At 43.5% G+C, this 9,526-nt stretch overlaps 1 protein-coding gene across 4 annotated transcripts in view; it reads left to right on the top strand.

Moving 5' to 3' along the window:
• Positions 1 to 619: 619 nt before the first annotated feature.
• fignl2 (fidgetin like 2) overlaps positions 620 to 9,526 on the top strand; it is a 16,059-nt gene continuing 7,152 nt past the window's right edge. Inside the window, exons 1-3 of one of the 4 annotated variants that reach the window (XM_020620585.1) lie at positions 620 to 753; positions 2,232 to 2,372; positions 9,149 to 9,366. Coding sequence is in view for 2 of the 4 variants with exons in the window: in XM_020620571.1 (XP_020476227.1) it covers positions 2,348 to 2,372 (25 nt within the window). In the remaining 2 variants the exon portion in view is untranslated. Of the gene's footprint in view, positions 754 to 981; positions 1,132 to 2,231; positions 2,373 to 2,641; positions 2,814 to 9,148; positions 9,367 to 9,526 lie in introns of those variants that run through there. The other 3 variants (XM_020620571.1, XM_020620578.1, XM_020620594.1) reach the window with 3 other exon arrangements.

The following is a 9,526-nucleotide window of genomic DNA, read 5'->3' as shown; positions in this document are numbered from 1 at the left end:
GATTTTTACTTTTCTATGAGTAAATGCCTCCAAAATGTGGGCTGGCTGCTCGCTAAACCGCATTGTCTTGTTTTCTCTTCCTAACATGATGTGACATGTGGGTGTGGTGGCTTTGGAATAGTTGGAAGGCATCTTCAACAGAGCCGAGTAACAAAAAAAAAGCTGTGCAACAAGAAATGTAAGATATTTTCCCTACTAAGTCAACCGCTGTGATTGCTTTCTAATGAGCCCTAACATTTTTCAAGTAACTTGTTCATCATCTGTTTTAGCCAGTCAAGATACCCCCGTTTTCACCACAACCTGACCACAGTTCCTTCAACCCTTTCTTAATTACCCTGTTCATTTCCCTCCAACCAAAAACTCTCTCCGCTGTCATCTGGGTCCAAGCTTCAGTTTGATCGCTCTCTCTCAGTCCCCCACCCTGCCTGCTGCCCTCCCCTCATTCCCTCTCTCTCTCTACTTCAATTCTTCTAGCATAAAGAGAGAGAAAGAGGGGAGGGAGAGGGGGATGGGAGATTCATGGGGGAGGGGAGCTGAGTGCTCACTCCGTTGTCACTGGCCAGAGAGAGAGAGGGAGCGAGAGGGAGGGAGAGAGAGAGAGGGAGAGAGAGGGAGAGAGAGAAAGAGAGGGAGAGAGAGAGGAGCTGTGTCCTATATGTGGAAAAAAGCATAGCAGTGCGCACACGGCCTGGTCTGCTACAGGGATTATCGTAGTGCTTTCAGATCTGATGGAGGACATGCAGGCATGAATAGGTAAGGCTGTCTGTGTTCTCTGCATCTCTGTGTTGTGCTGTCATAGACCTGAAGTTAGATAAGGACCGGAACGGAGCATGTTGTAACAGTTCTTCCCTTTGGCCACTGACCATGAGACAGTTCCCTGAGCAGACCAAGCCTCTTAACTCTGCCTTTTCCTCTCAGCCTCTCTCTGATCGGTGCAAAGGACAGAGCTGTGTTTGTTTTAGGTGGAAGCTGTGGTTTGCTGCTGTAGCATAGTTAGTCTGAGATGAGCGTTAAAAGTTGCCTGTCAGTCAGCAGAGGAGCTCAGAGCCGGAGGTGGTGCTCGTGAAGCCTGTTGGTTCAAGGGACAGCCGTGTGGTCATTGCGTAATTTCTCCTGCATATATGCATAATGGTACGAGTCAGTTTAAACTGGTAACTGCATTGTTTGTTTTTACACATAATATAAAACGCAGAGCCTCTGTTACCAATGCAGCAATGTGCAAAACCATGATTTCCATAATATTGCATTACGGAAAGTACTGGTCTTGAAAAGTAGTTTTAAATATTTCTGATCTTTTGGTCAGTGATTTTGTGTTTTAAACAGCTGAAATAGCCTCATCTTTTCTTATAGATGGACGGTACTTTTACAGAAACATTTAAATGTATATTGTGGCTATTTTAAAAACCGGAAGACAATTTCAGCTGTCTATTGATTTTTATAAAATAAGCACCAATTGTAGATAAAACAAATAGTGATTTTGTATCCACTAAATTGAGAAATGCCACAGATGGCTGCTATTAAAAAGCTAAATTCTTCCATACATGTTTTAGTGTCATGGGCTTGCTCAGATAGTTGCTGAATATAAGACTAAAACAATAGAACCTGGAGGATTAAACTTTCTTTAATCTGCACAAGATAAAAATATGACATTTACATCACAAACCAGAATAGAGCTTTTTTTTTCAAATAGACAGACATAGTTGGATTTATTAGTTTTCTACAATTTTGAAGCCTCACAAAGTATAAGTTTTTTCAGATAGCTTGAACTGAAACTTTATCATTACGGGAAACATTTTTTCCTCAGTGTTTTGCTTATGTGGCTCCGAACGCATTTGGTCTCCTAAGAATGCAGTCTTTATTGCCCCAGTGCACAGAGCCGTGGTATGCATGAGCCTTTTTGTGGGGTAGATTTAGAAAGCCGTCTTTAGAGGCTGGATGCAGCTTCACAATCAGCTTAATGCCTCCTCTATAATGAATACCCTTGTTTGCATCAATTTGGCAGACTGTGTGTGTGTGTGTGTGTGTGTGTGTGTGTGTGTGTGTGTGTGTGTGAACTTTGTTTTTAGCGTTCTCAGGCTGGTCCGTAATTCTGTCATACACTAGGTGAATTCTGGTCTGTGTGTTTAGGTTTGTGTCACCATGTGACTTGGTGTGAGAGAGCTGGTTGACATGTGTGACATTGTGCAGCAGCCTGCCTCACCTCTCCCTCTCTCTCTCTTTCTCTCCCTTAGGGCTGTTCTGTTGTCAGTGCAAGCTCATGCCAGTGATGGACTACAACCGGACAGATGCTAACCTTAGCTGGCATTCACAAAACAGCATTCCTCCTTACTGAGACCAGCTCCACAGAATGCTGAGTCCTATTGTCCCCTATAGTGAGTACACTACACCCTTCTTTCTCTCTACCCTGCTGCATGCCACACCAAACAGCCCCACTTGACTTAGATGGACTTTGCCTGAATCAATGAGCCTCTGCTCTAAAAACAAGCACAGGTGTTGGTGTTCTATAGTTTGCACACAGAAGGAAAAAATGCACAGGTAACAGTGAAATTGTGCAAGCTTTAGTGCAAAAGCATGAGTTTTTCCTCCCTCTGCACTGCAGAAATGCTAAACCCTGAGCAATGGCTGAATGTTTCATCACCAGACTGATGGGGGAGAGAAGATGGACAGAGGGAGACTGGAGGGCTGAAGGTTTTAGCAGAAGAAATCCATCGTTTCTGCCAGTGTCATTTTACCAATACAGCACAGGACTTAACCCCACACATGCTGCCTCCTGTTCTCCCCCCGTTTCCATCTTCTCTGTCTTTTCTGACTTAGTAAGTGATGCATCCAGTTTTGGTCTCCCCCATTTGCACCCACCCACGAGGTTTCATTTGAGTCCAGTGCTCTGGCTTTCCCAAACAGCATTGTTTGCCGGCCAGCATGAGGCTGCCTCTGTGGCCTCGGCCTCAGGAGCCTCTTTTTCCCAGCTCTTTAACTCATCTCAATGGAATATTATCAGCATGACAGTTACAGGAAAAGAGGAAGAAATCAAATGGAATGGTTCATTTAAAAAATATTACTTCATAATGGATGCTAAAAACTTTGGAATCATTTTTTTAGCTTGAAAAATTTGGATTGCAGAAGCTGTGTGTGGGTGTGTGAATTCAAACTGGATAAAACAGCTTGAATAAGGCATCACATGTGGATGTTTGACAGTAACGGTTTGCTTTTTGTATATTAGACCCCTAAAACAGGCAGTGTTATTCATAAGTTGACTGGGATTTAGAAATGTTGCCTGTGCGGTACATAGTGGACCTAATGTCTTCTTATGAAACCTGTCCTCTCACAAGTGGCTCTTGGTTCATTTAATGCCAGCTCTCCCAGAACATAGAATGTTATTTTGCCTTAACATGATGTTTATAGCTGTAAATCCTCCAATAATACTGATAGACCATGAATTTCTAAAAGCATGCATGCATTTTGGGTGGTTTCTCACAAAGCCTTGTATAACTGATTGCTCCATCAGCCCCCTGCACCCTGCTAGTCCACACAGTCTGAGCACACTCAACACTGCTACATTCTTGGACTGCACGTCCAAGAATGTCACAAACTGCTGGTGGAATACTTAGCATGCCTCCAGAGCAGCCACATTGCTGGTCCTTCATGGGAATCTTCCAATTCATTATGCAAAGGCCTTTGTGTGTGATTAGCTTTTATGCACAATGCTGGTTTTCATCTGTTCTATTCAGTGGTTTGATGGTGTTTCATGTACAGAGCAGCTCTGTTATGCAGACTTGAGATACTTTCAGAACAGTCTGCTAATGTGAGGGGTCGTATGAGAGCACACAGCAGTGTTAGGTGGTCACGCTGTTTACTCTCAGACCAGTGGCACATAAACACACCCCTGTGCTCGCTGGTGACACTGCAGCTTACTGCCTTTTAGTTAAAGATTGCAGACATGATTTTGCTGGGCAAAAATCTGACTGTGGGATTCTGCATATGTGCAGGACATGCAAAGACTCTCACCTTCATGTTGGAATTCCCTTTGTGGGAATATGGAGCATTCTCGCTTCCCAACACTAGTTCTGACTGATGGTACAGGCACATGGTGCACATTCATACAACGTTCTTCCCTGGGGTGTCCGGCCTTGGTTCATGTCTCCGGCCAGTCCAGAGAACTTCAAGCTGGGGCGAGCAGCCATGGCCGGACCTGAGAAGAAACCTGAGAGAGATTCCAGGGGCCATGGATACTCCTGGAGGGATTTGGTGCAAAGAATCTGTAATCTGCACTTCAAACACACTCTTAAATCAGTCCCAGGCCGCCAACCCAGGAGTGCCCTAACTCTTGTTGCTGGGGCCCCCCCACTGGAGTAGCGATACCTTTTCTTTTATAAACAGTGCACAGACACACACACAGTGCAACTACACACACAGGAGTCCAGGTCTGACAGTTTTTATAGCTCTCCTCTGATTGACCCCTCTCCTTTCTCTCTTTGGCTCTGTTCTTGTGTTTTGTATAAGTGTTTTTGTGAATGTCTTGGCTAAGTCATGGAGGAGTTTGTATAGAACAAAAAGGAACAGATCTCATCCTAGCCCTTCAAGGAACAAGTTGGAGGGCCATGCCAGCATCTGTCCCTGTTGCAGGCAGAGGAGTATGAGAACGGCAATGGAGGGGCCTGTGAGGCCCTTGAGTAAACACACAGCTTGCTTAAGTGTGTGTGAATAAGAGCTGAGATCATTAGTGCAGAGTGTGAATGGGCTCTAATTAGCCCCCAGGGTGTGTGTGTGGCTGTGTGTTTGTGTGTATATGTTTGCATGCGTCAAAGAAGGTTAGGGACCCAGGGCCCTGTGAGTCCACTGGTCCTGTGTCTCTCCGAGGGTTCATCAGCTCATTAAGGAGACCTCTGCTCCTGTTAAGGGCCAAAAGAAGCAGTGTGGTGAGGCTCATTTAGATGGCAACACTTCACTGGATTCCTGAGGTAGCAGAATTCAGAGCTTGACAGTAAGACACAACGTCATTCACACAGCTAATTAGTAAATGACTACGCTTGAAAAATAACACTCTTTAAATGTTATTTGTTTGTAGTGCGATCATAAAATACACTGCCATAGTGGGGATCGTGGCCGCTGAATATATTGAGTTCTCTCTCATTTGTGTGTGTGCTAAAAGAAAACAACAACTCCCAGAGCTGTCCTTGTGCTCAGAGTATAGGCTGGGAGCACAGAGGACCTGGGGATTTGGCCAGAAAGGAGGGAATGCAACATGCTCACTGGAAATGGGGGAATAAGGGAGGTGGAGAAGCTGAGAAATGAGAAAAGAAGGTTATTGCAAGGAAAAGATAGAGCTGAAGAGGGGGCGATAGAACAGAAATTGGGCAAGTGAGACAGATGGAAGGGGCGACTGGTCATCACAGAGCTTTAGGACAGCTGTTCTTTGATATATTAGTGGACACAATGGCCTAAAGCCAGCCTGCAGTCACAGAAAATAGAGACCCTGTTTCTTTAGAAGGGGAGGTGGGGTATACGGGGCCCTGCCATTTGTGGACGTGCGTTAGCAGGCACGGGGGATGGGGGAGTTGTTTCTAAAATTACGAGCATGAAGTGACGCATACAGCAATTATTCTGGAGGCTTGCTGGTTTTGGTGAGTGCTGAGAAAAGAGCTGTAAAATTAGCATGTTCTCAAATGGGAATTTACTTTTTGCTGCACTTTCACTAGAAATTCTAAACACATTTGTCAATTAATCAGTAAGTAAGTAAGTAATTTTCTCTTCGTTCACTTAGAAAAACATGTTTTAATGGCACTGAATATCGGCCTAAGTCTGCTAATGAATTGCTTATTTACCAAAGAGAGGCCTGTTTGTTTTGTTAATCAATTGGTTTTGACCAGTAATTTTATTTATCCCAACTACATTCTATTACAGATAAGGCTGCTATGATTTTGTTAGCCTTCAAAATACACAGTACAGTGTTGTCATGTTTTCTAATAAAACCATGTTAGCTGTGCACTTTGACAAAAACTGTTCTGACAGCTGGCCTGAAACATTCCCGAAGGGGGATGAAACAAAAAATAGAGTAAGTCAAACTGTCATTCTGATACATGGTGTACAGATAGCTCTATCCCCAGAACGAGGCAGGCGCAGATATGGAGAGAGACAGAGGCACACACACACACAGAGGACATCCCTCAGTGCCAATTCAGGAGATAGGCTTCTTCCTCATGGGATTGGACTGGTGAGGCGTGTTTGAAAAGAGCTGCGTCTGCTCGTGCACTGGGCAGCAGGTGTGAAAACTCCCCACCAGAGCTCCTGTGCTCTTTTGTTATTACATCTTTTTAGGGCCATGAACGAGGGAGCAGATGAGCCAGAGGGAGCGAGACGCAGAGTGGGAGTGTGAGATTGTGTTTCTTTTGATTGATAGCAGCCCTGTGACTAATACATAGATTTATAATAATTTTCCCTAGCAATTCCCAATTATGCATGGCTGATAAATTATTATCCCTGTTGTCTGGTGTGCACATTATTATCCTTGTCTTAAGGCAGTTTGGGAAAGCTATTGACCTCCTATTTCCTTTAACAGCTTTTGGCAACACCCCACACAGTAGAAGCTTTTCGGCATCTGTAGGATAATATTGTACAAGGTCACCTGACATTTAGTAACATGAGTAAAGTGTGTAATCTACAATATGTGTGAGGAATTTATTTAGTTTTTAATATGTTTGTACAAGACCTGGTAAAATACGCATTTCATTACCAAAGTGAGAGAATGTCCAGGGCCAATTTTCCACTGTCTCCACCTTACATGCTGTGAAATGTAGCCGGCCTCTCAGATTGGTGTTTTTATCACAGGTAGTGTGCAGCAGTAGGACGGTCACAGCCCAGTGAAAATGTTCTGCTAGATATTGGCATCATAAATCACAGTGAACTTGAGAACCAAGGACTTAAGGGGCTTCAGGAGTGAATGACAATCAAGATAAACAAAGCAAACCGCTGGTCCTTGCTTTGTATGCCAGACTCAACTCAGTGCATTGGATTTGTTTGTCTAAAATGAACAGTAGTGTTTAAGAGAACCCCCGAGGACCAAGATTTTTTTTTTTTTTTTACATATTTATGTCCAGCAAATAGATGTTTCATCCACTGAGTCATTGATCAGCTTGCACTTGCTGAATGCATAACAAAGGATTCAGTCGTCAAGTTTGTGATTCATCAGCACAAATGTAGTGTCTGTCACACTTTCTCCACTCGGCCTGTTGTTCCCCTTTGGCATGGCCATGTGTTTTGTATTCTAAGTGCATTCATTTCAAGCTTTTCTCTTTAAAGTTGCTGTATCTGATATGCTGTTTGAAATGACATACTCCAGCTACAGCTGCATTCTCAAAACAATATGACACTGCCCTGTCTGCAACATTTAGTTTAGAAGCGATGAAAGAATTTTAGCATAGTTGTCCCTCCATTGTCCAACATAATTTACTCCCTTCTTGAATAGATGAAATGACTTTTGCACAGTAGAAGCCAAGGCTATCAGCAGCTTCAGCTTTAACCTGTTGTTATGCAGCTAAATTTCTCCACAAAATGTAATTGTTTTTGGTCTCAGTGTAGTATATTATGCAAATGTTAAGCTGACCAGCTAAGCAGCATTCTGCAGGTCTGCATTGTGATAGCTCTTATAATTCACTTTTTTATATGAAATTTAGGGGAAACGTATCAAAAGTTTTATTGATCCATGTTTCAGAAGTCGTTACCTAATTCATGCCTGTGTGTGGAGGTGGATGATGGACTGGAGGTGATGGTAGCTTTCTCTGGTTGGTGGGTGGGGGTAGATCTCATCCCCGAATAAAGCACTGAATGGATTGATCCACAGCGCTCGTGTTTACAAGGAGTCTCTTCACAATCACACAGTTTAATAGTGCACTGTCCCAGAAGGCTTGTTGTATCCGTGTCCGTTTTGTTCCTTGGGGCAGGGAAAACAAAAGTGCCGGGAAGGGAGAAGAGGAGAGCAACCTCAGGGGAGCTGTGAAACGGCACTGGAGCCCTCCATCTCTGGGCTTCCTGCCAAGATAACGTTTCACTTCACCGACTGTTTCTTTTTTTTTAGGAAACCACAACACAATCTGGAGTACTACCAGCCTTTATGGGCCAAAATCTATTTAGGTTTCAACTAGCCAACATGAGATTCACTGACTTGTAGTCAGTAAATTTGAGCATTTGAGGGCAGGAATCGCAAATGAACTTAACACACTCCCCTTGAGCCATAAGTGGTCTAATTTTAATTTTAAAGTAAAGCCGGTTTCTGCTGAAGAGAGCTGGGCAACTGTCTTAATCATGCACTCCTACAATAGGATGCAGCTCACACAGGTCCCTCAATAAATCCCAGGCGAACACAAAAGCTGTCAGTGGACTGCTACTGAATAGATTAATAAGATTTCCATAATTAGGAAGGCCCCTGACAATAGGATCCTTCAGGCTTTGTCTCAGGGCAAACTGGATTGTCTAAGCTGTGCACGTCTGCTGGATGGCCGTACGCCACAATGGCCACACAGACAGTATGGCGGCCAGCAGAGGAACATCTGTCTCTCCTGGGGCCGAGAACACACACACATTTCATGTGGGTACACACAAGGTTCTTATCGAGCTCCTCACAGCCAAGTAAAACCATCAGTCAACAGAGAAGCGGCCTTTAACTTGGTCACCAAATCAAATTTCTGTAATGCTGCTCAGCATAAATTAAACCGTGAAACTGATAAATGATAAAATGTACGAAATACTCTATACAATACAACCCTCTTGTGAATGACAACAGCAACAAAAGCTTCCAAAATCTTTAGATGAGAACAGGACTCCCTTTTTGAACATAATGATGCCAAGTTCGTGCATAATTTTTTAATCCATCTTCTTCCTTAACATGAGTCATATAGAGTTGGTAGGTGTGTGGCAGGAAGGAAATGTCATAGTATCAGAGCTGGAAATGCATTATATATAAATGAAACTTTCAAAATGGCTACTTACATCTGCAATATAAAATTCACAAATTACATTAGGAGTGTATTGTCTTGTTCTCATGATGTATAGGATAGTTTACAATCTAGTGCTGCAGTTAATGTAATGCTTGCACTGCTACTGACAGTATGTACACGTCGACCTACTAATCTCAGCTTTCTTCCTTTCCCTCCAGTGAATTAATCTACATGATGACTCTGATTTAAGCAGAAGTGTTCAGTTTGCCGTGCACTGCCACTGCTCCAAAAACCACAAACCAGCAAGCAGAAGGCGAGCTCTAATTACATGGAGCGACTAAACTGTACCACAACCCTGCTGTGTTCATCAGGGCTGAGTGGCGGCCTATCACTCACCTAACTCACTCTGTACATGCACCTTTTTGAAATACTAACAGTAAGTAATTAATGTCAGATTTAAAACTGAATTTGTTCTTCGGGTATGGGCAGCTGGTCATTACACTGGTCAGGGGGGTAGTGTAAGGGAAGTCCATTCCGTATTGCTGTGATGATGGAGTGGACAGCAGTTAGCCCGCCTCACTGAGCCCTCTAATGCC

Source organism: Monopterus albus, unplaced genomic scaffold (genome assembly GCF_001952655.1).
Source record: "Monopterus albus unplaced genomic scaffold, M_albus_1.0 scaffold6.1, whole genome shotgun sequence".
NCBI classification, from domain to species: Eukaryota; Metazoa; Chordata; class Actinopteri; order Synbranchiformes; family Synbranchidae; genus Monopterus; species Monopterus albus.
Note: the sequence above shows the minus strand (reverse complement) of the source record. Positions and strands in the feature narration are given on the sequence as shown.